The sequence below is a fragment of the Monodon monoceros genome, unplaced genomic scaffold (assembly GCF_005190385.1).
Source record: "Monodon monoceros isolate NGI ecotype Baffin Bay Population unplaced genomic scaffold, NGI_Narwhal_1 Super_Scaffold_12, whole genome shotgun sequence".
Taxonomy (NCBI): domain Eukaryota; kingdom Metazoa; phylum Chordata; class Mammalia; order Artiodactyla; family Monodontidae; genus Monodon; species Monodon monoceros.
In genome coordinates this window covers 67,107,844-67,132,116 of record NW_021703768.1, presented here as the reverse complement: position 1 = coordinate 67,132,116, position 24,273 = coordinate 67,107,844, and the positions used below count along the sequence as shown (strand labels likewise).

Genomic DNA, 24,273 nt, shown 5'->3' with positions numbered 1-24,273 from the left:
ACACACACACACACACACACACACACACACACACACACACACACACACTGCTTCGGCTCTGAGTTTCCCCTCTGCCACCTCCTCATGCATCTCCAGGATTATCTTCTCCCACTCCCTAACACTGCTCTCTCCTCAGTACCATTTTATCTTAGAAGACACGTGGCTGAATGCTTAAATCACTGCTGTGCTCATACATATAGCTCTGTACTAAGTCATTTCTGACCAAGATAGGGTGAAGTTTTTCAAAGAGACATACAGTGATGAAGAGGTTCCTAATGTGGGGTGGAAATTATCAGATACCAGTTTCTCTACTGCCACGTCATTTAGATGGCTACTATAAAGGGGTTAAAGTCACACCACATATTGTTCTGATAAAATGCAAAATGCCTGGTATGATTTAGGAAATTCTGAAAGATGAGCATTGAGCTTCAATAGAGAAGGAGAATGTTCTGTACTTTTATAGAAAAAGGGAAAGACATTTCCACATTTCTAATGTTAGAATAAAAAAAAAAATGAGATGGCCTTACTCTCTGACTGCTCTTGGTAATACCTCCTGGAGATATCTTTGAAAAGCAGAGATTTTTTTCCAGTTCTGTTTATTCTGTGGGAATACTTCTTATGGCAGTCAAAATCTGAGTGGCTAGAAAGCAGATAGTTTAAATATATAGCCACAGTTCAGAATGGCATATTTTATGTTTCATAAATCTTTATAGGCAATCATCCTATGTGATATATTTCCTAGGATATTCTTGTTACTTAAGGAGACTTTCATCATAAAAGAATTTAAATATGATAGTGTGTCCTACCTACTGACTTTTAGAGTGAGCATACAAAATACCAGCAAGTTGCAGGGAAGGAAGATACCAGTCGACAGAGTTTGAAACTTTTGCTTTGAGTTTTCTCTGGGGCTTTTTCCAGGGTCAAGACCTATTAACAAAAGTCATATGAATTTCTCAGAGGAGTTCTTCTGGCTCTTTTCAAGCTGCCAGGTCTCCAGCTACTTGGTGCAAAGGTTATGCTAGAAAACCACAGAAGGAATGGAGGTGGAACTCGGTCCCCAGTCCCCTTCCCCCTCTCCTCTGGTTGGGTTGAATCTTAGCAGCTCCTTTTTCTTTTCCATTATAGTTAATTACAAGATATTGAGTATGGCTCCCTGTGGTATACAGTAGGATCTTGTTGGTTATCTATTTTGTATATAGTAGTGTTTACCCAAACTCCTAATTTATCCCTCCCCCACCTCCCTCCTTTGGTAACCATCAATTTGTTTTCTATGTCTGTGAGTCTGTTTCTGTTTTGTAACTAAGTTCATTTGTATCAGTTTTTTAGATTCCACATATAAGTGATATCATATGATATTTGCCTTTCTCTGTGTGACTTACTTCACTTAGTATGATAATCTCTAGGTCCATCCATGTTGCTGTGAATGGCATTATTTCATTCTTTTTTATGGCTAATATTCCATTGTATATATACATCACATCTTTTTTATCCACTCCTCTGTTGATGGACATTTAGGTTGCTTCCATGTCTTGGCTATTGTAAATAGTGCTGCTATGAACATTGAGGTGCATGTATCTTTTTGAATTAGAGTTTTGTCTGGATATATGCCCAGGAGTGGGATTGATGGGTCATATGGCAGCTGTATTTTTAGTTTTTTAAGGAGCCTCCATACTGTCCTCCATAGTGGCTGCACTAATTTATATTCCCACCAACAGCATAGGAGTGTTGCCTTTTCTCCATACTCTCTCAACCATTGTTTGTAGACTTTTGGTGATGGCCATTCTGACTGATGTGAGGTGGTACCTCATTGTAGTTTTGATTTGTTTTCGCTAATAAGTAGCAATGTTGAGCATCTTTTCATGTGCCTGTTGGCCATCTGTATGTCTTCTTTGGAGAAATGTCCTAAATATAGGTCTTCTGCCCATTTTTTATTGGGTTGTTTGGGGGGTTTTGATATTGAGCTGTATGAGCTGTTTGTATATTTTGAAAATTAATCCCTTGTTGGTGGCATCACTTGCAAATATTTGCTCCCATTCCATAGGTTGTCTTTTCATTTTGTTTATGGTTTCCTTTGCTGTGCAAAAGCTTTTGAATTTGGTTAGGTCCCATTTGTTTATTTTCTAAGCAGTTCTTTAGCTCAACTTGTCATTCTCATAGTGGACTAGGGAATCACAGGATAACCTATGCTTGCTTGTCAGTTATAGAGAGGTTGATGGTACAGTGGACTGTTATATCCCTTAATCTCATGCCAGTTTGGGTCATTTGAGTGCATCTATGACAGGCCAGCAGTTAAATGTTCTCAAAAATACTCCCAAAGTTGTGCCATTTCCTCTTCTTTCCCAACACTTGCAACCCCCAGAGTACGCAGGAAACAAGGAATTTTAGAAAGATATCACAGCTCTCTTTCCCAATCAAGAATTAAATATCAGCCAACCAGCATTCACATCAATTACAGAAAAGTGAAGGAGAATGTATAACAATTTGAAAAGCAATAAAAGGCCCTTTACTGCCAGGGTAGGGGAAAAAAAAAGACAACATACTTGCATTTTGAGGCAATTATTATTAGAATCTCACATTGGTGCATTTTGAAAAAAATGCCTAACAGAAAGAACAATAGATGGCAAATAATGCAGCAAGAATTCTAAGTGAACATCAAATTCTAAGTGGTTTAGTAAAAAATTTCTTGGGATATAATCAGAGAGCTACATATACCAGGAGCATGAAGCAAAGCAGGATTGGTTCAGTGGAATGTAGCATTCCTTGAAGCCAAAGACCTACTAGAACATAATTACAAAAGAGAGCAAGCTTCAGAGCCACAGGAAATCTCCTGAGAGCAACCATGGGGTGGAAATAATTTTCTCAGAGAATGCATATATTCATTTTAATGGTTTAAAATGATTCATGCACTGGTGGAAGAAAGACATGGAACTTGTCCCCACGTTTTTCTTTTCACTTCCCCCATATCAAACAAAAGTGTTCTATAATTGGACCTTTAAAGTCAATTCTTTAGTTAGGCAGTTTGAAAGCCTCATATAATTTCATTGAGGACTTTAGGAAGCAAAGAAATCTCAAACCAGATTTTTAAAAGGGCTTATGGAACAAAACAATATTTTGAAAGAGGTAAAAATTGGTAGCCAGTATGAAATATGGTACAGAATTATATATGTCACCATGCTCTGTAGCTTTCAGAAAACCGGACTGTAGTTTCTCAGGGGATTTCGAATTAATCCCCATAGAAGGCCAAAGTAATGTTCTCCAAAGAATGTATAAACCTTTGGAGAAACAATATTAAAGAAATGCAGTTGTTTGCTGTATTTATAATATTATGTCCATAAGAATTAAATATCATCTAGAAATTAAGAAAAGTGAGTAAAATAGAGAGTAGAAACTAAGAGTGGAGGATTTAGAAAGTGTACGCAGGACCACGATAAATACATTTTAATAGCTTGTTATGTCAGGATTTATTCAAAGAATCAGAAAAAAAAGTTCACAATTAATTTTGAAGCCTGAGTATCTGTCGCAGGCCTGGCATATGATGTAGAGGAAGTGTTGGACACAATTCTTTCAGACAAACGAATGTTGCAAATATCAAAAAGCCCTGTGGAACCTATAACATTTCAACATCAATTACTCAGTGCAAAGTTGGGAGTTTCCAATCCACCCTCGCTCCTGACATCAGTTGAGAGTTGCGAGATCTCCAAAACCACCTCCGATGTGATAATTCACTATACAGACTCACCGAATTCACTTAAAGCTATTATATTCGTAGTTAAGTTTATGGCAGTGAAAGGATACAGATAAAAGTCAGCCAAGAGAAGAGGCATTTGGGGCAAAATCCGGGAGAATTCCAAACATGAGCTTTCAGTTGCTCTCTCGGTGGAGGCTTAGACAGTGGTAACTCCTCTCAGCAATCATGTATCGCCAACCAGGGAAGTTCACCTCAGCCTTGATGGTCAGAGTTTTTACTGACGCTTAATCATATAGACATGGTTGACCACCTGCATGGCTAAGTTTAGTCTCCAGCCCTCCAGTGGGTCAAGGTGGCTTATAGCCCCCACCATACATCACATTGTTATCATGGGCTATCTTGTGTGACCCAAGACCCCCATGTACACAAAGACACTCTTATCATGCAGGATTTTCCAAGGATTTATAGAGATTATCATCCCAGGAGTTGAGGGCGCAAAGATTAAACCCCCACCCCCCCACCCCGCCACCTTGGATAAAGTTAATCTTTCAGTGCACACTTATATTACACAAAGTTGTATGAACTGTACAACCCTTACTGGAATGATGTGTATGTGCAAACACTATGACTATACTAGATTCAACAATCCTGAACTATACAGAATGTTTGCCTGCTGACATTGTTTCTGTTGGCTATGGCCTTACCTCATCTGCACTTTTGGAGGGCAATCGTTTTATTCAAGATGCTTTGGGTTAGAAGACATTTTGACAGCTTCCTATTCCTTTCTGCCAATGAGGATTTTTGCTGCAGCACTGTTGGGATGTACTATAGTGAGGACTCATCCCCCAGCTTATTCTTCTGCAGACTGATAATCAATGTAGACTCTTGTTAACAATCTACTCTTTCCAACAAAAGCCTTTTCCCACGCTTTGGTGTACTTTTTAGAAAGTGATTCTCAATATACACTATTTTCCAAGGAACGTTTCCTAGAATATAGGAATTTACCTGGATACTTGTTTCTTGTTTCCTTATTACATCTGAAAGACTGTACTTATATTTAGGCTAATTTTGTTACAGATTTTCATTGGTTTAGTGGAATTGATCGCAGAGAAAACCATCAAGAATGATATACCAGCCATTCTATCATGAAATGGTTTCAGGGTACTGGTAAATTTTCCTAGAAAATTGAATTCACTGAATAATAGCTAGAGTCTATGTCAGATAAAAGAATCAAACTTTGTTCAAACTTTTTATATCCAGTCACTAACAGAAGTTTCACAAAGTGCAAAACTTCCAATAAGATTTTTTTAAACGTGATGTAGGTTTACACCACTCACTGAAACTTTTAAAAAGCAATTTTCTATACATTTTAAAACAATTTTTATTTTGCTTTTTTAATGAAAAGTTCTGCTTTTTGGAATGCTCCAATATAAGGCAAAGCAGGATATAACTTAAAATGCAGCTTAGCCTAAAGCATATTAGTAATCTAGTCATAGCATCAGAAGCAAATGAAGCCTCTTATAAACACTATTCATATGGATAAATATATGTTTCACGTCATTTGTGCATATTAATTCTGTGAAATTTTTCATAAGACTTTAAATCAGCACATTGATTCAAGTTGTAACTCTGAAATTTTTAACAGTCCAAAAACTTCAAGTAATGTTGAAGTATATAAAAATGAGTTTTATGATGCAGAACCATAAACTAGTAAGTATAAGTCCTTTATGTCACCCACAAAAATCAGATTTCATGCTCACATAATATATAAATGGTTACTTTATGAAATAGATACTTAAATCCTAATATCTACCAAATTTCTACTATTTTTAAAATAGATCATAATTTTAACTAGGAATTGCTAATTTTAAAATGCCATGAATTCAATTAAATGAATTTGGGATAAATGTAAATTTCTACATGCCTTATAAATCCATTTTACAAGCAAGAAATTTGGGAAATTCTGGCTTTAGAAAAATGTTATGAAAAAATTCAGAGTTTATTTGACCATAAATCAATCCACCATGACCCAAAATGTAATATAATAGTTTTAAATCTTAGACTGTTTTGATAGAAGCATTGTATCTACAGCAAAGGTATGCTTTATTTTTTGAGCCATTGGTATAATAACTAGGTACTATGTCCAAGCAAATACCACACTTTAATAGAACCACAGTTAAACCAGAGGGTATCCAATGGAATGAAATCAAGATAAGCCTGAAAATCACCTAACTTGTGGACTTTTTTAAGGAGCCGTGAATGATTAGCCTAAAGCGTTGAATTTGAGTTTGAAAGGTTTGTGTTATTGTTAAATATGTCAGTGGTGTTTTTCTTTTGATAGCTAGACTTCTATGCTTGTGGAGAATAAAGCTCTAGATTGATAGATGGACGTTAGAAAGAGGCATATTTCAGCCTAATAAGAAGGCAGAATTTCAAAGTGTCTAAATACATACCTGCTTTGTTATACTGAGGCTTGCCACAGATAAGCTGAAAGTTCCATGTCAGAAATGTTAGAGAGGGAAGTTGGCACTAGCAGATCTATGCCTTCTCTTCCAAGTCTCAGATTCTTCCATTGTATGGACAGAATTCCATAAAAAGTGTTTCACGGATGAGAGCTAGAAAAGACCTTTTTTTCGAACTTCTTTATATGCACTCTGGATGAAAGGACAAATAATTGAAATTATATACGCTAAGTAAAGAATTCTTAACTTTTGCACCCCCTCCCAGTACACACACACATGTTGCCCTAGGGAAATGGGTTTTTATCTCTGTCCTTTCTCTGTTAAGGACCTCAGGTCTGTGTACAGGTATACTCAATAAAGCCAGTGCTATGTTTGACACCATTAACAATGCAAATGCAAGTAACAGAGGAAACTTGAGATAGCTTGATTCAACCCTTTTATTTCCACAATATCTGGAATCCCAAATATGGTTCTAGTCTCTACATATCAGAAGAGAAATAGTGAAATCTAGAAGGGGACAACCAGAAGGCCACAGGGATAAAGCGATGTCACCTGAGACCTTGCTAAAATAATGACCTGTTAGCCTTGAAGAGCTCAGGGAGACTATAAAAAAATGCTAAAAACCACTTGGCTATTTGGATGATGTGAACATAAAATCCAAAAGGTTAGAACAATGTGAATCTCTTTAAAATTTTTAATGAGGGGCTTCCCTGGTGGCATGGTGGTTAAGAATCCGCCTGCCAATTCAGGGGACACGGGTTCGAGCCCTGGTCCAGAAAGATTCCACATGCCACGGAGCAACAAAGCCTGTGTGCCACAACTACTGAGCCTGTACTCTAGAGCCTGCAAGCCACAACTACTGAGCCCACGTGCCTAGAGCCCGTACTCCGCAACAAGAGAAACCACCGCAATGAGAAGCCCATGCACCACAATGAATAGTAACCCCTTCTCGCCACAACTAGAGAAAGCCCACATGCAGCAACGAAGACCCAATGCAGCCAAAAATAAATAAATTTAATTAATTAATTAAATTTTTAAAAATTTTCAATGAGTTAAGTTTAAGACAAATATTAGAAAGAAGTACATCTTTACAAACCTGATGACTTTAGTAAATAAGTAGTATGTGCAAGAAATCCCCGAAGGATTTCTCAGTACTTGTGAAAGGCAGAGTCATAGCACATGACTGCTAAAAGAACGGGGGATGTGCCCCAGCCCGCTGACTGAGTCATGGAGGATAACCTTGACTTCTTCCGTGATGCTTGGGAGCTTGCTACTGATGATGGCTACTCTGGCCTGAACAGACCATTGTCCCTACCAAAGAATGACGAGCTTCATCTTACAAAAAATATTGCTTCTAGCAACGTTTAATTGTTTTATTTCATCTGATAGTCTCTCTGTGTTGAGATCTGAATCCTCACTACAATCTGATTTGAATTTTATCTAGTATCACAGGAGAGTTGACATAAGAAAACCAAATCCAAGATCTCAATCACATTGAAGCAGTTTCATTATTCTCTCTTTTCTCCTGGTCTGTAACTATAGAAGCCTCTCCAAAGTACCTTGAGTTCCTTTTTGTCCAGGTCCCATGTGTTGGGAAAAACCTGAGAGACTCCTAAGCATATCATGTTTGAGTATCTCAGCAAACTTGTTAACAGCTAATTAGCTAAGCCTCCTCCTAAAACTGAAACTTATGCATACTCTTTTTTTTTAATTGAAATATAGTTGAGTTATAATGTTGTGTTAGTTTCTGGTGTACAGCAAAGTGATTCAGTCATACATATATATAAAACTTTTTTTCAGATTCTTTTCCCTTATAGATTATTACAAGATATTGAGTATAGTTTCTTCTGCTATATGGTAGATCCTTGTTGGTTATCTATTTTATATGTAGTAGTATGTATATGTTAATACAAAATGCCTAATTTATCCCTCTTCCCCCCTCCTTTCCCCTTTGGTAACCATAAGTTTGTTTCCTATGTCTGTGAGTCTGTTTCTGTTTTGTAAATAAGTTCATGTATATCTTTTTTTTTAGATTCTGCATATAAGCGATATCATATGATATTTGTCTTTCTCTGACTTACTTCTCTTAGTATGATAATCACCAGGTCCATCCATGTTGATGCAAATGGCATTATTTCATTCTTTTTATGGCTGAGTACTATTCCATTGTATACATGTACCACATCTTCTTTATCCATTCCTCTGTCAGTGGACGTTTAGGTTGCTTCCATGTCTTGGCTATTGTAAACAGGGGTATACTCTTTCTAAAAACTCCCCAACTCTTTCTCAGGTTCACTGTTTTCCCTTCTATATGGAGATTTAATGTTCTCCATCAGTCTTTTCAGACTTTGAATTCAATCTAGGTGCTTAAATCTCTAAACTGTGTATGTGAAAGCACTTTTCCAGAATTTTTATAGATTTTATATAAAGTTAACTAAAAATACTGAGTTTGCATTCCTTTGCCAGGTAAAGCATTGAAATAGCATACTTTAGCGGGATCTTCCTAGTGTTGAAGACAAGAAACAGCACATGTGCCACATGTTTGCACAGCAAGCACAAGATGTCATGCTAGAATTTGCAAATGTGTGCCTTGTGTTCTCAGCTGTATCATCACTGAGAGACCTCCAAAAGTGAAAGTATAGTTTTAGTACTTTTAGAGCCTAGTTTGGTTGATTCCAATACAGATTTAGGCTGTTCTTCTATGGGTATTTTTGGTTTTTTAATTATCCTGTTTTATGAAACTTCATTTAATTTTTTTAATGAGCACTCAAATATCTATAACTTTCACACATTAAATCAGAAATGTCATAGCTGTATGTAGTTTCAGAGCTGCTGTTCTTTCCCTCTGTGTATTCTCCATTATGTGTAAAGAGATAGGTATAACTAATAATTCAACTACTGCTTTGGGGATTGATAGTTCCGTATTGAAACTTGTGCTGAAGACCAGTGATTTAAAAGAAAATTATTTCTTCCTGTATTTCCTTCCCCAAAAGTGGTAAAACACTATATTTCGAACTGTTGCAGATTTGCAATGAAAGTTAATGAATTTAAACTCTATTATGCCAAACATATACATTAAGTTCTCTAGCTGGGCTATGAAATTGGATTTTAGATTCTCTATTAAGTTGTTAACACCAGTCTCAGTGAAGCATTTGGACCCATACGTCAGAGAGATTGTCTGGAAACCATACAATGTACTCTCTTATTTTCTGCTGTTGCAATGACAACATCTCTCAAGATTTTTGGTGAGTGTTTGCATGGTATATCCTATACATGTGAGCTTTTGCTAACAGAGACATTGTTATTTATTAACACATTTCAGTCCAAAACTAGTTCCTTTTTGGTCAGTGCAAGCCAGAACATTGCTGACGGTAAAATTCGTATTAAAAGAACATAGATTCAGTTATGCCAGGATGATGAATTCTAGACTTGGCACAGTTCAGTATTCCCTTCTTCAAATATTTATTCAGAAACAGCCTTTGAGATATATTTTGTATCAAGTTGAAAAATTATTCCCCCACAAGATGGGGATGGCACTTTGCATTCACCCTCAATGGCTCATAATCTTTCCATGGAACCAGCAGAAAGATTACCGCATCTTGTCTGTTGTGTCTATTAATGTGTCATACTCTCTTACTCTCTAGAGCTTTAGAGAAGAATATCTTTATTTTTGTCTTTCCAGGGGACCTTTTGTGATCATGTGAGACTGAACCAACTGAAGAAGGCCATTTTTAAAACATTCCCCTTAATTTCAGAATGTTCAATGATATGGTTTAAATATTCTGTCATGAGATAATGGAGTTTCTTTTCTTTTTTCCCCTTTGGGGAATTTAATTTTCAGGTTTCTCTTTGACTATGTAGGCATGTTTCGATCTCAAGCAAGCTAAAAATTATCTTCCAATTGTAAGATGCCTCATGAAGTTAAAAGAGAAAACTTTGAAGAAATTTTCACTATACTAGTTGAACAAAGAAAAAATATAAATATAAAATAGAATGAATAATAAATGTTTAGAATCTATAGGCTAAAAATGGTAAAATGTTCAAGTTTAAATATTATAAATACATTAATTTCTCTCAAAGTAATTTAAAATTTAATGCCATTCCTATCAGGATCCCAGTGTTCTGGTTTTGTTTCTTTTTTTTTTCTTCCTTTTTACCATACCTTATATGCTTACACTTACTAGCTTCAGTTTTTTAATTTTATATTGGAGTATACAATGTTGTGTTAGTTTCAGGTGTACAGCAAAGTGATTTAGTTACACATATACATGTATTTATTCTTCTTCAGGTTCTTTTCCCATTTAGGTTATTACAGAATAATGAGCAAAGTTTCCAGTGCTATACAGTAGGTCCTTGTTGATTATCTATTTAAAATATAGCCATGTGTATATGTCAATCCCAAACTCCCAATTTATCCCTTCCCCCTGGTAACCATAAGTAAGTTCATTCTCTAAGTCTGTGAGTCTGTGTGTTGTAAATAAGTTCATTTGTAACATTTTATTTTAGATTCCATATATAAGTAATATATAAGTAATATCATATGATATTTGTCTTTCTCTGACTTACTTCACTTACTATGATAATCTCCAGGTCCATCTATGTTGCTGCAAATGGCATTATTTCATTCTTTTTCATAGCTAAGTAATATTCCATTGTATATATGTACCACAGGTTCTGGTTCCATTCCTTGTCAATGGACATTTAGGTTGCTTCCATGTTGTGGTGATTGTAAACAGTGCTGCAGTGAATATTGGGGTGCATGTATCCTTTCAAACCACGGTTTTCTCTGGATATAAGCCCAGGAGTGAGATTGCTGGATCACGTGGTAGCTCTATTTTTAATTTTTCTAAGGAACCTCCATACTGTTCTCTGTAGTGGCTGTGACAGTTTACATTGCCACCAGCAGTGTAGGAGGGTTCCCTTTTCTCCACACCCTCTCCAGCATTTATTGTTTGCAGACATTTTGATGATGGCCATTCTGACTGGTGTGAGGTGATATCTCATTGTAGATTTGATTGGCATTTCTCTAATAATCAGTGATGTTGAGCATCTTTTCATGTGCCTCTTGGTCACCTGTATGCCTTCTTTGGAGAAATGTCTGTTTAAGCCTTCTGCCCATTTTTTGAATAGGTTGTTTGTTGTTGTTGTTGTTGTTGTTGTTCTTTTTACATATTTATTGGAGTATAATTGCTTTACAATGGTGTGTTAGTTTCTGCTTTATAACAAAGCGAATCAGTTATACATATACATACGTTCCCATATCTCTTCCCTCTTGTGTCTCCCTCCCTCCCACGCTCCCTATCCCACCCCTCTAGGTGGTCACAAAGCACTGAGCTGATCTCCCTGTGCTATGCGGCTGCTTCCGACTAGCTATCTATTTTACGTTTGGTAGTGTGTATAGGTCCATGCGACTCTCTCACTTTGTCACAGCTTACTCTTCCCCCTCGCGATATCCTCAAGTATATTCTCTAGTAGGTCTGTGTCTTTATTCCTGTCTTACCCCTAGGTTCTTCATGACATTTTTTTTTCTTAGATTCCATATGTATGTGTTAGCATACGGTATTTGTCTTTCTCTTTCTGACTTACTTCACTCTGTATGACAGACTCTAGGTCCACCCACCTCACTACAAATAACTCCATTTCTTTCTATGGCTGAGTAATATTCCATTGTATATATGTGCCACATCTTCTTTATCCATTCATCTGATGATGGACACTTAGGTTGTTTCCATCACCTGGCTATTGTAAATAGAGCTGCAATGAACATTTTGGTACATGACCCTTTTTGAATTATGGTTTTCTCAGGGTATATGCCCAGTAGTGGGATTGTGGGGTTATATGGTAGTTGTATTTGCAGTTTTTTAAGGAACCTCCATGCTCTTCTCCATAGTGGCTGTACCAATTCACATTCCCACCAGCAGTGCAAGAGTGTTCCCTTTTCTCCACAACCTCTCCAGCATTTACTGTTTGTAGATTTTTTGATGATGGCCATTCTGACCGGTGTGAGATGATATCTCATTGTAGTTTTGATTTGCATTTCTCTAATGATTAATGATGTTGAGCATTCTTTCATGTGTTTGTTGGCAGTCTGTATATCTTCTTTGGAGAAATGTCTATTTAGGTCTTCTGCACATTTTTGGATTGGGTTATTTGTTGTTTTGTTATTGAGCTGCATGAGCTGCTTGTAAATTTTGGAGATGAATCCTTTGTCAGTTGCTTCATTTGCAAATATTTTCCCCCATTCAGAGGGTTGTCTTTTGGTCTTGTTTATGTTTTCCTTTGCTGTGCAAAAGCTTTGAAGTTTCATTAGGTCCCATTTGTTTATTTTTGCTTTTATTTCCATTTCTTTAGGAGGTGGGAGAAAAAGGATCTTGATGTGATTTATGTCATAGAGTGTTCTGCCTATGTTTTCCTCTAACAGTTTGATAGTTCTTGGCCTTACATTTAGGTCTTTAATCCATTTTGAGCTTATTTTTGTGTATGGTGTTAGGGAGTGATCTAGCCTCATACTTTTACATGTAGCTGTCCAGTTTTCCCAGCACCACTTATTGAAGAGGCTGTCCTTTCTCCACTGTACATTCCTGCCTCCTTTATCAAAGATAAGGTGACCATATGTGTGTGGGTTTATCACTGGGCTTTCTATCCTGTTCCATTGATCTATATTTCTGTTTTTGTGCCAGTACCATACTGTCTTGATTACTGTAGCTCTGTAGTATAGTCTGAAGTCACAGAGCATGATTCCTGCAGCTCCGTTTTTCGTTCTTAAGATTGCTTTGGCTAATCGGGATCTTTTCTGTTTCCATACAAATTGTGAAATTTTTTGTTCTATGTCTGTGAAAAATGCCAAGGGTAGTTTGATAGGGGTTGCATTGAATCTGTAGATTGCTTTGGGTAGTGGAGTCATTTTCACAATGTTGATTCTTCCAATCCAAGAACATGGTATATCTCTCCATCTATTTGTATCATCTTTAATTTCTTTTATCAGTGTCTTATAATTTTCTGCATACAGGTCTTTTGTCTCCTTAGGTAGGTTTATTCCTAGATATTTTATTCTTTTTGTTGCAATGGTAAATGGGAGTGTTTTCTTCACTTCACTTTCAGATTTTTCATCATTAGTGTATAGGAATGCCAGAGATTTCTGTGCATTAATTTTGTATCCTGCTACTTTACCAAATTTATTGATTAGCTCTAGCGGTTTTCTGGTAGAATCTTTAGGATTCTGTATGTATAGTATCATGGCATCTGCAAAGAGTGACAGCTTTACTTCTTCTTTTCCGATTTGGATTCCTTTTATTTCCTTTTCTTCTCAGATTGCTGTTGCTAAAACTTCCAAAATTATGTTGAATAAGAGTGGTGAGAGTGGGCAACCTTGTCTTGTTCCTGATCTTAGTGGAAATGCTTTCAGTTTTTCACCATTGAGGATGATGTTGGCTGTGGGTTTGTCATATATGGCCTTTATTATGTTGAGGAAAGTTCCCTCTATGCCTACTTTCTGGAGGGTTTTTATCATAAATGGGTGTTGAATTTTGTCAAAAGCTTTTTCTGCTTCTATTGAGATGGCCTTTATTATATTGAGGAAAGTTCCCTCTATGCCTACTTTCTGGAGGGTTTTTATCATAAATGGGTGTTGAATTTTGTCAAAAGCTTTTTCTGCTTCTATTGAGATGACCATATGGCTTTTCTCCTTCATTTTGTTAATATGGTGTATCACATTGATTGATTTGAGTATATTGAAGAATCCTTGCATTCCTGGGATAAACCCCACTTGATCATGGTGTGTGATCCTTTTAATGTGCTGTTGGTTTCTGTTTGCTAGTATTTTGTTGAGGATTTCTGCATCTATGTTCATCAGTGATAATTGGCATGTAGTTTTCTTTCTTTGTGACATCCTTGTCTGGTTTTGGTATCAGGGTGACGGTGGCCTCGTAGAATGAGTTTGGGAGTGTTCCTCCCTCTGCTATATTTTGGAAGAGTTTGAGAAGGATAGGTGTTAGCTCTTCTCTAAATGTTTGATAGAATTCGCCTGTGAAGCCATGTGGTCCTGGGCTTTTGTTTGTTGGAAGATTTTTAATCACAGTTTCAATTTCAGTGCTTGTGATTGGTCTGTTCATATTTTCTATTTCTTCCTGATTCAGTCTTAGCAGGTTGTGCATAACTAAGAATTTGTCCACTTCTTCCAGGTTGTCCATTTTATTGGCATAGAGTTGCTTGTAGTAATCTCTCATGATCTTTTGTATTTCTGCAGTGTCAGTTGTTACTTCTCCTTTTTCATTTCTAATTCTATTGATTTGAGTCTTCTCCCTTTTTTTCTTGATGAGTCTGGCTAATGGTTTATCAATTTTGTTTATCTTCTCAAAGAACCAGCTTTTAGTTTTATTGATTTTGCTGTCATTTCCTTCATTTCTTTTTCATTTATTTCTGATCTGATCTTTATGATTTCTTTCTGTCTGCTAACTTTGGGGTGTTTTTGTTATTTCTCTAATTGCTTTAGGTGCAAGGTTAGGTTGTTTATTCGAGATGTTTCCTGTTTCTTAAGGTAGGATTGTAGTGCTATAAACTTCCCTCCTAGAACCGCTTTTGCTGCATCCCATAGGTTTTGGGTCGTCGTGTCTCCATTGTCATTTGTTTCTAGGTATTTTTTGATTTCCTCTTTGATTTCTTCAGTGACCACTTCGTTACTAAGTAGTGAATTGTTTAGCCTCCATGTGTTTGAATTGTTTTATAGATCTTTTCCTGTAATTGATATCTAGTCTCATAGCATTGTTGTGGAAAAGATACTTGATACAATTTCAATTTTCTTAAATTTACCAAGGCTTGATTTGTGACCCAGCATATGATGTATCCTGGAGAATGTTCCATGAGCACTTGAGAAAAATGTGTATTCTGTTGTTTTTGGATGGAATGTCCTATAAATATCAATTAAGTCCATCTTGTTTAATGTATCATTTAAAGCTTGTGTTTCCTTATTTATTTTCATTTTGGATGATCTGTCCATTGGTGAAAGTGGGGTGTTAAAGTCCCCTACTATGAATGTGTTACTGTTGATTTCCCCTTTTATGGCTGTTTGTATTTGCCTTATGTATTGAGGTGCTCCTTTGTTGGGTTCATAAATATTTACAATTGTTATATCTTCTTCTTGGATCAATCCCTTGATCATTATGTAGTGTCCTTCTTTGTCTCTTTATTTTAAAGTCTATTTTGTCTGATATGAGAATTGCTACTCCAGCTTTCTTTTGGTTTCCGTTTGCATGGAATATCTTTTTCCATCCCCTCACTTTCAGTCTGTATGTGTCTCTAGGTCTGAAGTGGGTCTCTTGTAGACAGCATATATATGGGTCTTGTTTTTGAATCCATTCAGCCAGTCTGTGTCTTTTGGTGGGATCATTTAATCCATTTACATTTAAGGTAATTATCAATATGTATGTTCCTATTATCATTTTCTTAACTGTTTTGGGTTTGTTCTTATAGGTCTTTTCCTTCTCTTGTGTTTCTTGCCTAGAGAAGAGCCTTTAGCATTTGTTGTAAAGCTGGTTTGGTGGTGCTGAACTCTCTCAGCTTTTGCTTGTCTGTAAAGTTTTTAATTTCTCCATCAAATCTGAATGAGATCCTTGCTGGGTAGAGTAATCTTGGTTGTAGGCTTTTCCCTTTCATCACTTTAAATATGTCCTGCCCCTCCCTTCTGGCTTGCAGAATTTCTGCTGAAAGATCAGCTGTTAACCTTATGGGGATTCCCTTGTGTGTTATTTGTTGTTTTTTCCTTGCTGCTTTTAATATGTTTTCTTTGTATTTAATTTTTGACAGTTTGATTAATATGTGTCTTGGCGTATTTCTCCTTGGATTTATCCTGTATGGGACTCTCTTTTCTTCCTGGACTTGATTAACTATTTCCTTTCCCATATTAGGGAAGTTTTCAACTATAATCTCTTCAAATATTTTCTCAGTCCCTTTCTTTTTCTCTTCTTCTTCTGGAACCCCTATAATTCGAATGTTGGTGCATTTAATGTTGTCCCAGAGGTCTCTGAGACTGTCCTCAGTTCTTTTCATTCTTTTTTCTTTATTCTGCTCTGCAGTAGTTATTTCCACTAGTTTATCTTCCAGGTCACTTATCCGTTCTTCTGCCTCAGTTTTTCTGCTATTGATCCCTTCTACAGCATTTTTAATTTCATTTATTGTGTTATTCATCATTGCTTGTTTCATCTTTAGTTCTTCTAGGTTCTTGTTAAATGTTTCTTGCATTTTGTCTGTTTTATTTCCAAGACTTTGGATCACCTTTACTATCATTATTCTGAATTCTTTTTCAGGTAAACTGCCTATTTCCTCTTCATTTCTTAGGTCTGGTGGTTTTTAACCTTGTTCCTTCATCTGCTGTGTGTTTTTCTGTCTTCTCAGTTTGCTTATATTACTGTGTTTGGCGTCTTTTTGCAGGCTGCAGGTTCATCGTTCCCGTTGTTTTTGGTGTCTGTCCCTAGTGGCTAAAGTTGTTTCAGTGGGTTTTGTAGGCTTCCTGGTGGAGGGGACTAGTGCCTGTGTTCTGGTGGATTAGGCTGGATCTTGTGTTTCTGGTGGGCAGGTCCACGTCTGGTGGTGTGTTTTGGGTTGTCTGTGGACTTATGATTTTAGGCAGCCTCTCTGCTAATGGGTGGGGTTGTGTTACTGTCTTGCTAGTTGTTTGGCATAGGGTGTCCAGCACTGTAGCTTGCTGGTCGTTGAGTGAAGCTGGGTGTTGGTGTTGAGATGGAGATCTCTGGGAGATTTTCACCATTTGATATTACGTGGAGCTGGGAGGTCTCTTGTGGACCAGTGTCCTGAAGTTGGCTCTCCCACCTCAGAGGCACAGCACTGACTCCTGGCTGCAGCACCAAGAGCTTCATCCACATGGCACAGAATAAAAGGGAGAAAAAGTAGTAAGAAATAGAGGATAAAAGAAAAGAAAATAAAGATAAAATAAAATAAAATTATTAAAATAAAAAATAATTATTAAGAAAAAACAAAGGACGGATAGAACCCTGGGACAAATGGTGAAAGCAAAGCTATACAGACAGACTCTGACAGAAAAGCATACACATACACACTCACAAAAAGAGGAAAAGGGGAAAATATAATAAATCTTGCTCTCAAAGTCCACCTTCTCAATTTGGGATGATTCGTTATCTATTCAGGTATTCCACAGATGCAGGGTACATCAAGTTGATTGTGGAGATTTAATCTGCTGCTCCTGAGGCTGCTGGGAGAGATTTCCCTTTCTCTTCTTTGTTCGCACAGCTCCTGGGGCTCAGCTTTGGATTTGGCCCCACCTCTGCATGTAGGTCACCGGAGGGTGTCTGTTCTTCGCTCAGACAGGACGGGGTTAAAGGAGCCGCTGATTCGGGGGCTCTGGCTCACTCAGGCCTGGGGTAGGGAGGAGCACGATGCAGGGCAAGCCTGCAGTGGCAGATGCCAGTGGGACATTGCATCAGCCTGAGGCGTGCCGTGCGTTCTCTCTGGGAAGTTGTCCCTGGATTCCGGGACCTTGGCAGTGGCGGGCTGCACAGGCTTCCCAGAAGGGAGGTGTGGAGAGTGACCTGTGCTGGCACATAGGCTTCTTGGTGGCGGCAGTAGCAGCCTTAGCATCTCATGCCCGTCTCTGGGGTCCGCGCTTTTAGCCGTGGCTCGCGCCTGTCTCTGGAGCTCCTTTAAGCAGCACTCTTAATCCCCTCTCCTTGCGCACCGGGAAACAAAGAGGTAAGAAAAGGTCTCTTGCCTCTTCGGCAGGTCTACACTTTTCCCCGGACTCCCTCCCGGCTAGCCATGGTACACTAACCCCCTGCAGGCTGTGTTCACGCTGCCATGCCTCTCCCTGCGCTCCCACCCACGCCCGCCCTGGCGGGTGAGCAGACAAGCCTCTTGGGCTGGTGAGTGCTGGTCGGCACTGATCCTCTGTGCGGGAATCTCTCCGCTTTGCCCTCCGTACCCTTGTTGCTGCGCTCTCCTCCTCAGCTCCTCAGCTTCCCCCCTCCACCACATGCAGTCTCTGCCTGCGAAGGGGCTTCCTTGTGTGTGGAAACCTTTCCTCCTTCACAGCTCCCTCCCACTGGTGCAGGTCCCGTCCCGATTCTTTTGTTTCTGTTTATTCTTTTTTTCTTTTGCCCTACCCAGGTACATGGGGACTTTCTTGCCTTTTGGGAGGTCTGAGGTCTTCTGCCAGCGTTCAGTAGGTGTTCTGTAGGAGTTGTTCCACATGTAGATGTATTTCTGATGTATCTGTGGGGAGGAAGGTGATCTCTGCGTCTTACTCTTCCACCATCTTCCGATTGTTTTTTTGACATCGAGCTACATGAGCTCTTTGTAAATTTTGGAGATTAATCCCTTTTCTGTCACAGCATTTGCAAATATTTTTTCCCATTCCGTGGGTTGTATTTTTCATTCTGTTTATGGTTTCCTTTGCTGTGCAAAAGCTTTTAAGATTAATTAGGTCCCAGTTGTTTGTTTTTATTTTCATTATGCTAGGAGATGGATTAAAAAAGATACTGCTGTGATTTATGTCAAAGAGTGTTCTGCCTAGGTTCTCCCCTAAGAGTACTATAGTATCCAGTCTTACATTTAGGTCCTTAATCCACTTTGAGTTTATTTTTATGCATGGTGTTAAAGAATGTTCTAATTTCATTTTTTTTACCTGTAGCTGTCCATTTATTCCAGCACCATTTATTGAAGAGACTGTCTTTTCTCCACTGCACTGTATATTCTTGCCTACTTTGTCGTAGATTAATTGACCGTAGGTGCATGGGTTTATTTCTGGGCTTTCTATTCTATTCCATTGATCTATATTTCTGTTTTTTATGCCAGTACCATAATTCTTTGATGACTGTACCTTTGTAGTATAGTCTGAAGTTAGGGAGCCTCATTCCTCCAGCTCTGTTTTTCTTTCTCAAAATTGTTTTGCCTATTCAGGGTCTTTTATGTTTCCATACATATTTTTAAATTTTTTGTTCTAGTTCTGTGAAAAATACCATTAGGAATTTGATAGGGATTGCAGTGAATCTATAGATTGCCTTGGGTAGTGTAGTCATATTCACAATATTGATTCTTCCAATCCTAGAACATGGTATATCTTTCCATCTGTTTCTGTCATCTTCTGTTTCTTTCATCAGCATCTTATTGTTTTTGGAATACAGCTCTCTTGCCTCCTTAGGTAGGTTTATTCCTAGGTATTTTATTCTTTTTGAAGCAATAGTAAATGGTATTATTTCCTTAATTCTTGTTTCTGATCTTTCATTGTTAGTGTATATAAATACAACAGATTTCTGTGTATTAATTTTGTATCCTGTAACTTTACCAAATTTAACCTCCAGGTGTTCGTGTTTTTTTCCTGTAATTGATTTCTAATCTCATAGCTTTGTAGTTGGAAAAGATGCTTGATATGATTTCAATTATCTTAAATTTACCAACGCTTTATTTGCTTCTCAGTATGTGATCTATCCTGGAGAATGTTCCATGTACATTTGAGAAGAAAGTGTATTCTGCTGCTTTCAGATGGAATGTCCTATAATTAAGTCTATCTGTTCTAATGTGTCACTTAAGGCTTCTGTTTCCGTATTGATTTTCTATCTGGATGATCTGTCCATTGATGAAAGTGGGGTGTTAAATCTCCTTTTATAGATTTTACCATTTGCCTTATATATTGAGGTGCTCCTATGTTTGGGGCACATGTATTTACAATTATTATATATTTACAATTATTATATATTCTTCTTGGATTGATTCCTTGATCATTATGTAGTGTCCTTCTTTGTTGCTTGTAACAGTCTTTATTTTAAAGTCTATTTTGTCTGATACGAGTATTGCTGCTCCATCTTCCGTTTGATTGCCATTTGCATGGAATACCTTTTTCCATCTCCTGTCAGTCTGTATGTGTCCCTAGATCTGAAGTGGGTCTCTTTTAGACAGCATATATACGGGTCTTGCTTTTGTATCCATTCAGCCAGTCTATGTCTTTTAGTTGGAGCATTTGATCTGTTTATGCTTAAGGTAATTATTGATATGTATGTTCTTACTGCCATTTGGTCAATTGTTTTAGATTTCTTTTTGTAGGTCTTTTTTCTTCCCTTCCTCGCTTGTTCTCTTCCTTTGTCATCTGATGACTGACTTTGGTGTTGTGTTTAGATTCATTTTTCTTTTGTGTGTGTGTACCTATTGTGAATTTTCAGTTTGCAGTGACCATGAGGTTTTGATAAAGGCAGTCTGTATATAAACAAACAAGATTGTTTTAAGTTGCTGGTCTTTTAATTTCAAGTACATTTCCAGTATCCTGCATTTGTACTCTCCTCACGATTGCTGGCTTTGATATCATATTTGTGTGTGGATGATTTCCTACTTCTACTGTATGTTTGCCTTTACCTCTGAGCTTTTCCATTTATAATTTTCTCATTTGTAGTTGTGGCCTTTTCTTTTCCACCTAGAGAAGTTCCTTTAGCATTTGTTGCAAAGCTGGTCTGGTGGTGCTAAAAAAATCTTAGCTTTGCTTGTCTGTAAAGCTTTTGAATTCTCTGTTGAACCTGAATGAGAGCCCTGCTGGTTAGAGTATTCTTGGTTGTAGGTTCTTCCCTTTCCTCACTTTATATATATAGTGCCACTCCCTTCTAGCTTGTAGAGTTTTTGCTGAGAGATCAGCTGATTACCTTATGAGAATTCTCTTGTGTTATCTGTTGCTTTTCCCTTGTTGCTTTCATTATTTTTTTTCTTTGTCTTTAATTTTTGTCAATTTGATTACTGTGTGTCTTGGTATGTTCCTCCTTAGGTGTAGCCTGCCTGGGACTCTCTGTGCTTCCTGGACTTGGGTGACTATTTCCTTCCCCATGTCAGGGAATTTTTCAGCTATTATCTCTTCAAATATTTTCTCAGGTCCTTTCTCTCTCTCTTCTCCTTCTGGGACCCTTATAATGTGAATGTTGGTGTGTTTATGTTGTCCCAGAGGTCTCTCAGGCTGTTTCATTTCTTTTCATTCTTTTTTCTTTATTCTGTTCTGCAGCAGTGATTTCCACCATTCTGTCTATCAGCTCACTTACCCATTCTTCTGCTTCAGTTATTCTGCTATTGATTCCTTCTAGTATATTCTTCATTTCAGTTATTCTATTATTCATCTCTGTTTGTTTCTAGGTCTTTGTTAAACATTTCTTGCATCTTTTTTATCTGTACCTCCATTCTTTTTCCAAGATCTTGGATCATCTTTACTATCATTTCTCTGAATTCTTTTTTGGGTAGATTGCCTATCTGCACTTCACTTAGTTGTTCTTCTGGGGTTTTATCTTGTTCCTTCATCTGGGACATATCCCTCTGCCATCTCATTTTGTCTAATTTTCTTTGATTGCATTTTCCATTCTGCAGCCTGCAAGGTTGTAATTCTTCTTGCTTCTGCTCTCTGCTGGATGAGGCTGTCTAAGAGGCTTGTGCAGGCTTCCTGGTGTGAGGGACTGGATCCTGACCACTGGTGGGTGGGCAGGGCTGTGCTCAGGAAGACTTTAAGCAAACTGTCTGCTGATGGGTGGAGCTGTGTTTCCACCCTGGTGGTTGTTTGGCCTGAGGAGACCCAGCACTGGAGCCTACAGGCTGTTGGGTAAGGCTAGGTGTGAGGAGGAAATGGCAGCCTCCAGGAGGGCTCACACAATGAGTACTCATCAGAGCTGCCACTGCCAGTGTCTTTGTCCTGGCAATGAGCCACAGTCGCCCTCTGCCTCCACAGGAGACTCTCCAATACTAGCAGGTAGGTCTGGCCCAGTCTCTTTGGAGGTCACTCCTTTCTCCCCTGAGTGCTTGTGTGCATCCTCCAAGAGTGGAGTTTCTGTTTCTCCCAGTCCTATGGAATTCCTGCAGTCAAATCCTGCTGGCCTTCAAAACCAGATTCTCACAGGCTCCTCCTCACATTGTGGCTTCTTCTTTGTCTTTGGATGTAGAATATCCATTTTGGTAGGTTCCAGCAGGTTTTTTGTTTGTTTGTTTTTTGTCAGTTGTTGTTTGGTTAGCTGTGATTTTGGTGTTTTCATAAGAAGAGGTGAGCTCACATCCTTCTACTCTGCCATCTTGTCTCCATCCTTATTAACTTCAGTTTTTGTCAAATGTATGCTGATAGCTTCTCCCCATGTTTTCTTGTGGTCTCTGGTAGGTCCTTGGATGATGATTCTTTGAAGGAGGGGAGATGGTGTACCTTTTAGTCTGGGTCTAGGTGCAGTCCAAGTGCTCACAGCAAAAGTAAGCACATATGAAAAACTCAGTCATTCAGACCACATGCCACTACTCCACACTGTGCCAACTGCCGATTTTGTTTTATTTTTTTCTAAAGCAAGCACTTCTCAAAGTTTACTGTAAAAGCCTCTTGGGAGAAAAATGGACATAAACACCTCAAAAAAGCATTGAAACAAAAGAAGTATGAAGAAGTCATGGGATGCCAACATGTCAGAATATTATAGGTCACAATGGTCACAAGAGTATTGTACGGATCCAGGAATTGAGTATTGTATGGATCCAGGAATTAATAGACAAGGCAAGAAAAAAGTAGTTACTAGCATTGATTGTGGTTGTCTCTCTTGATAATGGGTTAATTTTGTTCTCTATGTGAGAAGTAAGCCAAAGACATTGTGATAGCAACCGTTATGCTCCTCTCCATTTCCCAGCCTCCTTTGCAGTTGGGCTGAGGTCATATAATTAGTTAAGGTCAATGAGATGTATCCAGAAATGATTTAAGCTGCTTCCATACCTGTTTTTTTCAAACATCCTGTGTAATCTAACAGCTTTCTCTCTCGTTGCCCCTTGTGAATGTGGATGCCACGTTTTTCAGATAATGGTGGTAATTTGCAACAGCCTGGATCTCTGAATCACTCCTTAGAAGAGACAACCTTCGGCAAGCTAACCAACAGCAGCCTGTGACAGAAGCAAAAAATAAATATCTGTTGCATTAAAAAAAAAAAAAACCTGACCTTTTAAAAAAAAACCATAAAAATGATCTATGTATTCCTGCCTCAGACAGTTGAAATACATTTTCAACTTATTTAAGTCTTTAAACATTCATTGCCAATCAATCAATTTAAAAATGATCATTAAAAGGAAGCTGCATTATGTCTCGAAAAATATAACATGATTAGTTATCAGATCTCACGTATGAGAAAAATGATCCAAACAAGAAAATAATAAAAATAATTCCCCAAAAAAAGGCCATATGATTGATAGTCTGTTCATCTTTACTAGGTTTTCCAGGGCAATTTTGACAATGATACCCACAGAAAAAACGTCATCGACCCTCCCATCTATGCACGGCACATAAGGATCCTTCCTTGGTCCTGGTATGGGAGGATCACGCTGCGGTCTGAGCTGCTGGGCTGCACAGAGGAGGAGTGAGGAGATCCCACAGCCCACAACCCTCCTCTCTGTTTCCCTGAAAGTATCTCCACGGAATGAACTCTGCAAAGTCTATCGGAAATTGAATGGAATTTTTCATGAAAAAGTGATCAAATTACGGTAGGCCATTAACTGTCTTCTTAAGGAGGTCTAAGCCTGCCTTTTCAAAGGTTTAATTTGATTTTTATCATTTAAATTTCTTAAGCAACATCACATTAGCTGTGAATTACTTTTCGCATTGTTTTCTGACTTCTTCATACTGGTTGAAATATATTAGGCAAAGAAAGTAGCACTCTTGATAGCAAGGGTAAAAAAATCTCACAGTTATCAAATAAAAGCAAGAGTTGTTAGAGCTTTCATAATCAATACTCAACTTATTCTTATAAAAAGAATACTGCCATGTTAGCAATAAGTTTTTTTTCCCTTCTGTAGTGAATCTATATTATCCTAATTATTTCCCTGTGCCTGACAAACACTGTCAGAGTTTATAACCAAAATTTGAAGAATCTGTAACATGCAATACTAACTGAAATTATAATTCTCATCTTACTTCTAATCAGAGATTATGTGATCTTTCTCTTAGTGCTATTCTATATATTGCCTGAATAAGTCCGTACTTTTCCCAATTGACTTTTGTCCTATTACTTGCCTAAAAGAAGTATCATGTTTGTGTGTGTGTGTGTATATATACACACGCACATATATATACACATATATATGAAACATGATTATCAGTAGATTGAGCATATTTAGCATCAG

At 37.8% G+C, this 24,273-nt stretch overlaps 1 protein-coding gene across 2 annotated transcripts in view; it reads left to right on the top strand.

Moving 5' to 3' along the window:
* The window catches only part of EDIL3 (EGF like repeats and discoidin domains 3), a 420,308-nt gene extending 396,274 nt beyond the window's left edge, over window positions 1-24,034 (top strand). Inside the window, exon 10 of one of the 2 annotated variants that reach the window (XM_029218099.1) lies at window positions 23,365-24,034. In XM_029218099.1, the coding sequence (XP_029073932.1) occupies window positions 23,365-23,514 (150 nt within the window). In that variant the 3' untranslated portion in view covers window positions 23,515-24,034. The remainder of the gene's footprint in view (window positions 1-23,364) is intronic. The other variant, XM_029218098.1, reaches the window with a different exon arrangement.
* Window positions 24,035-24,273: the final 239 nt, after the last annotated feature.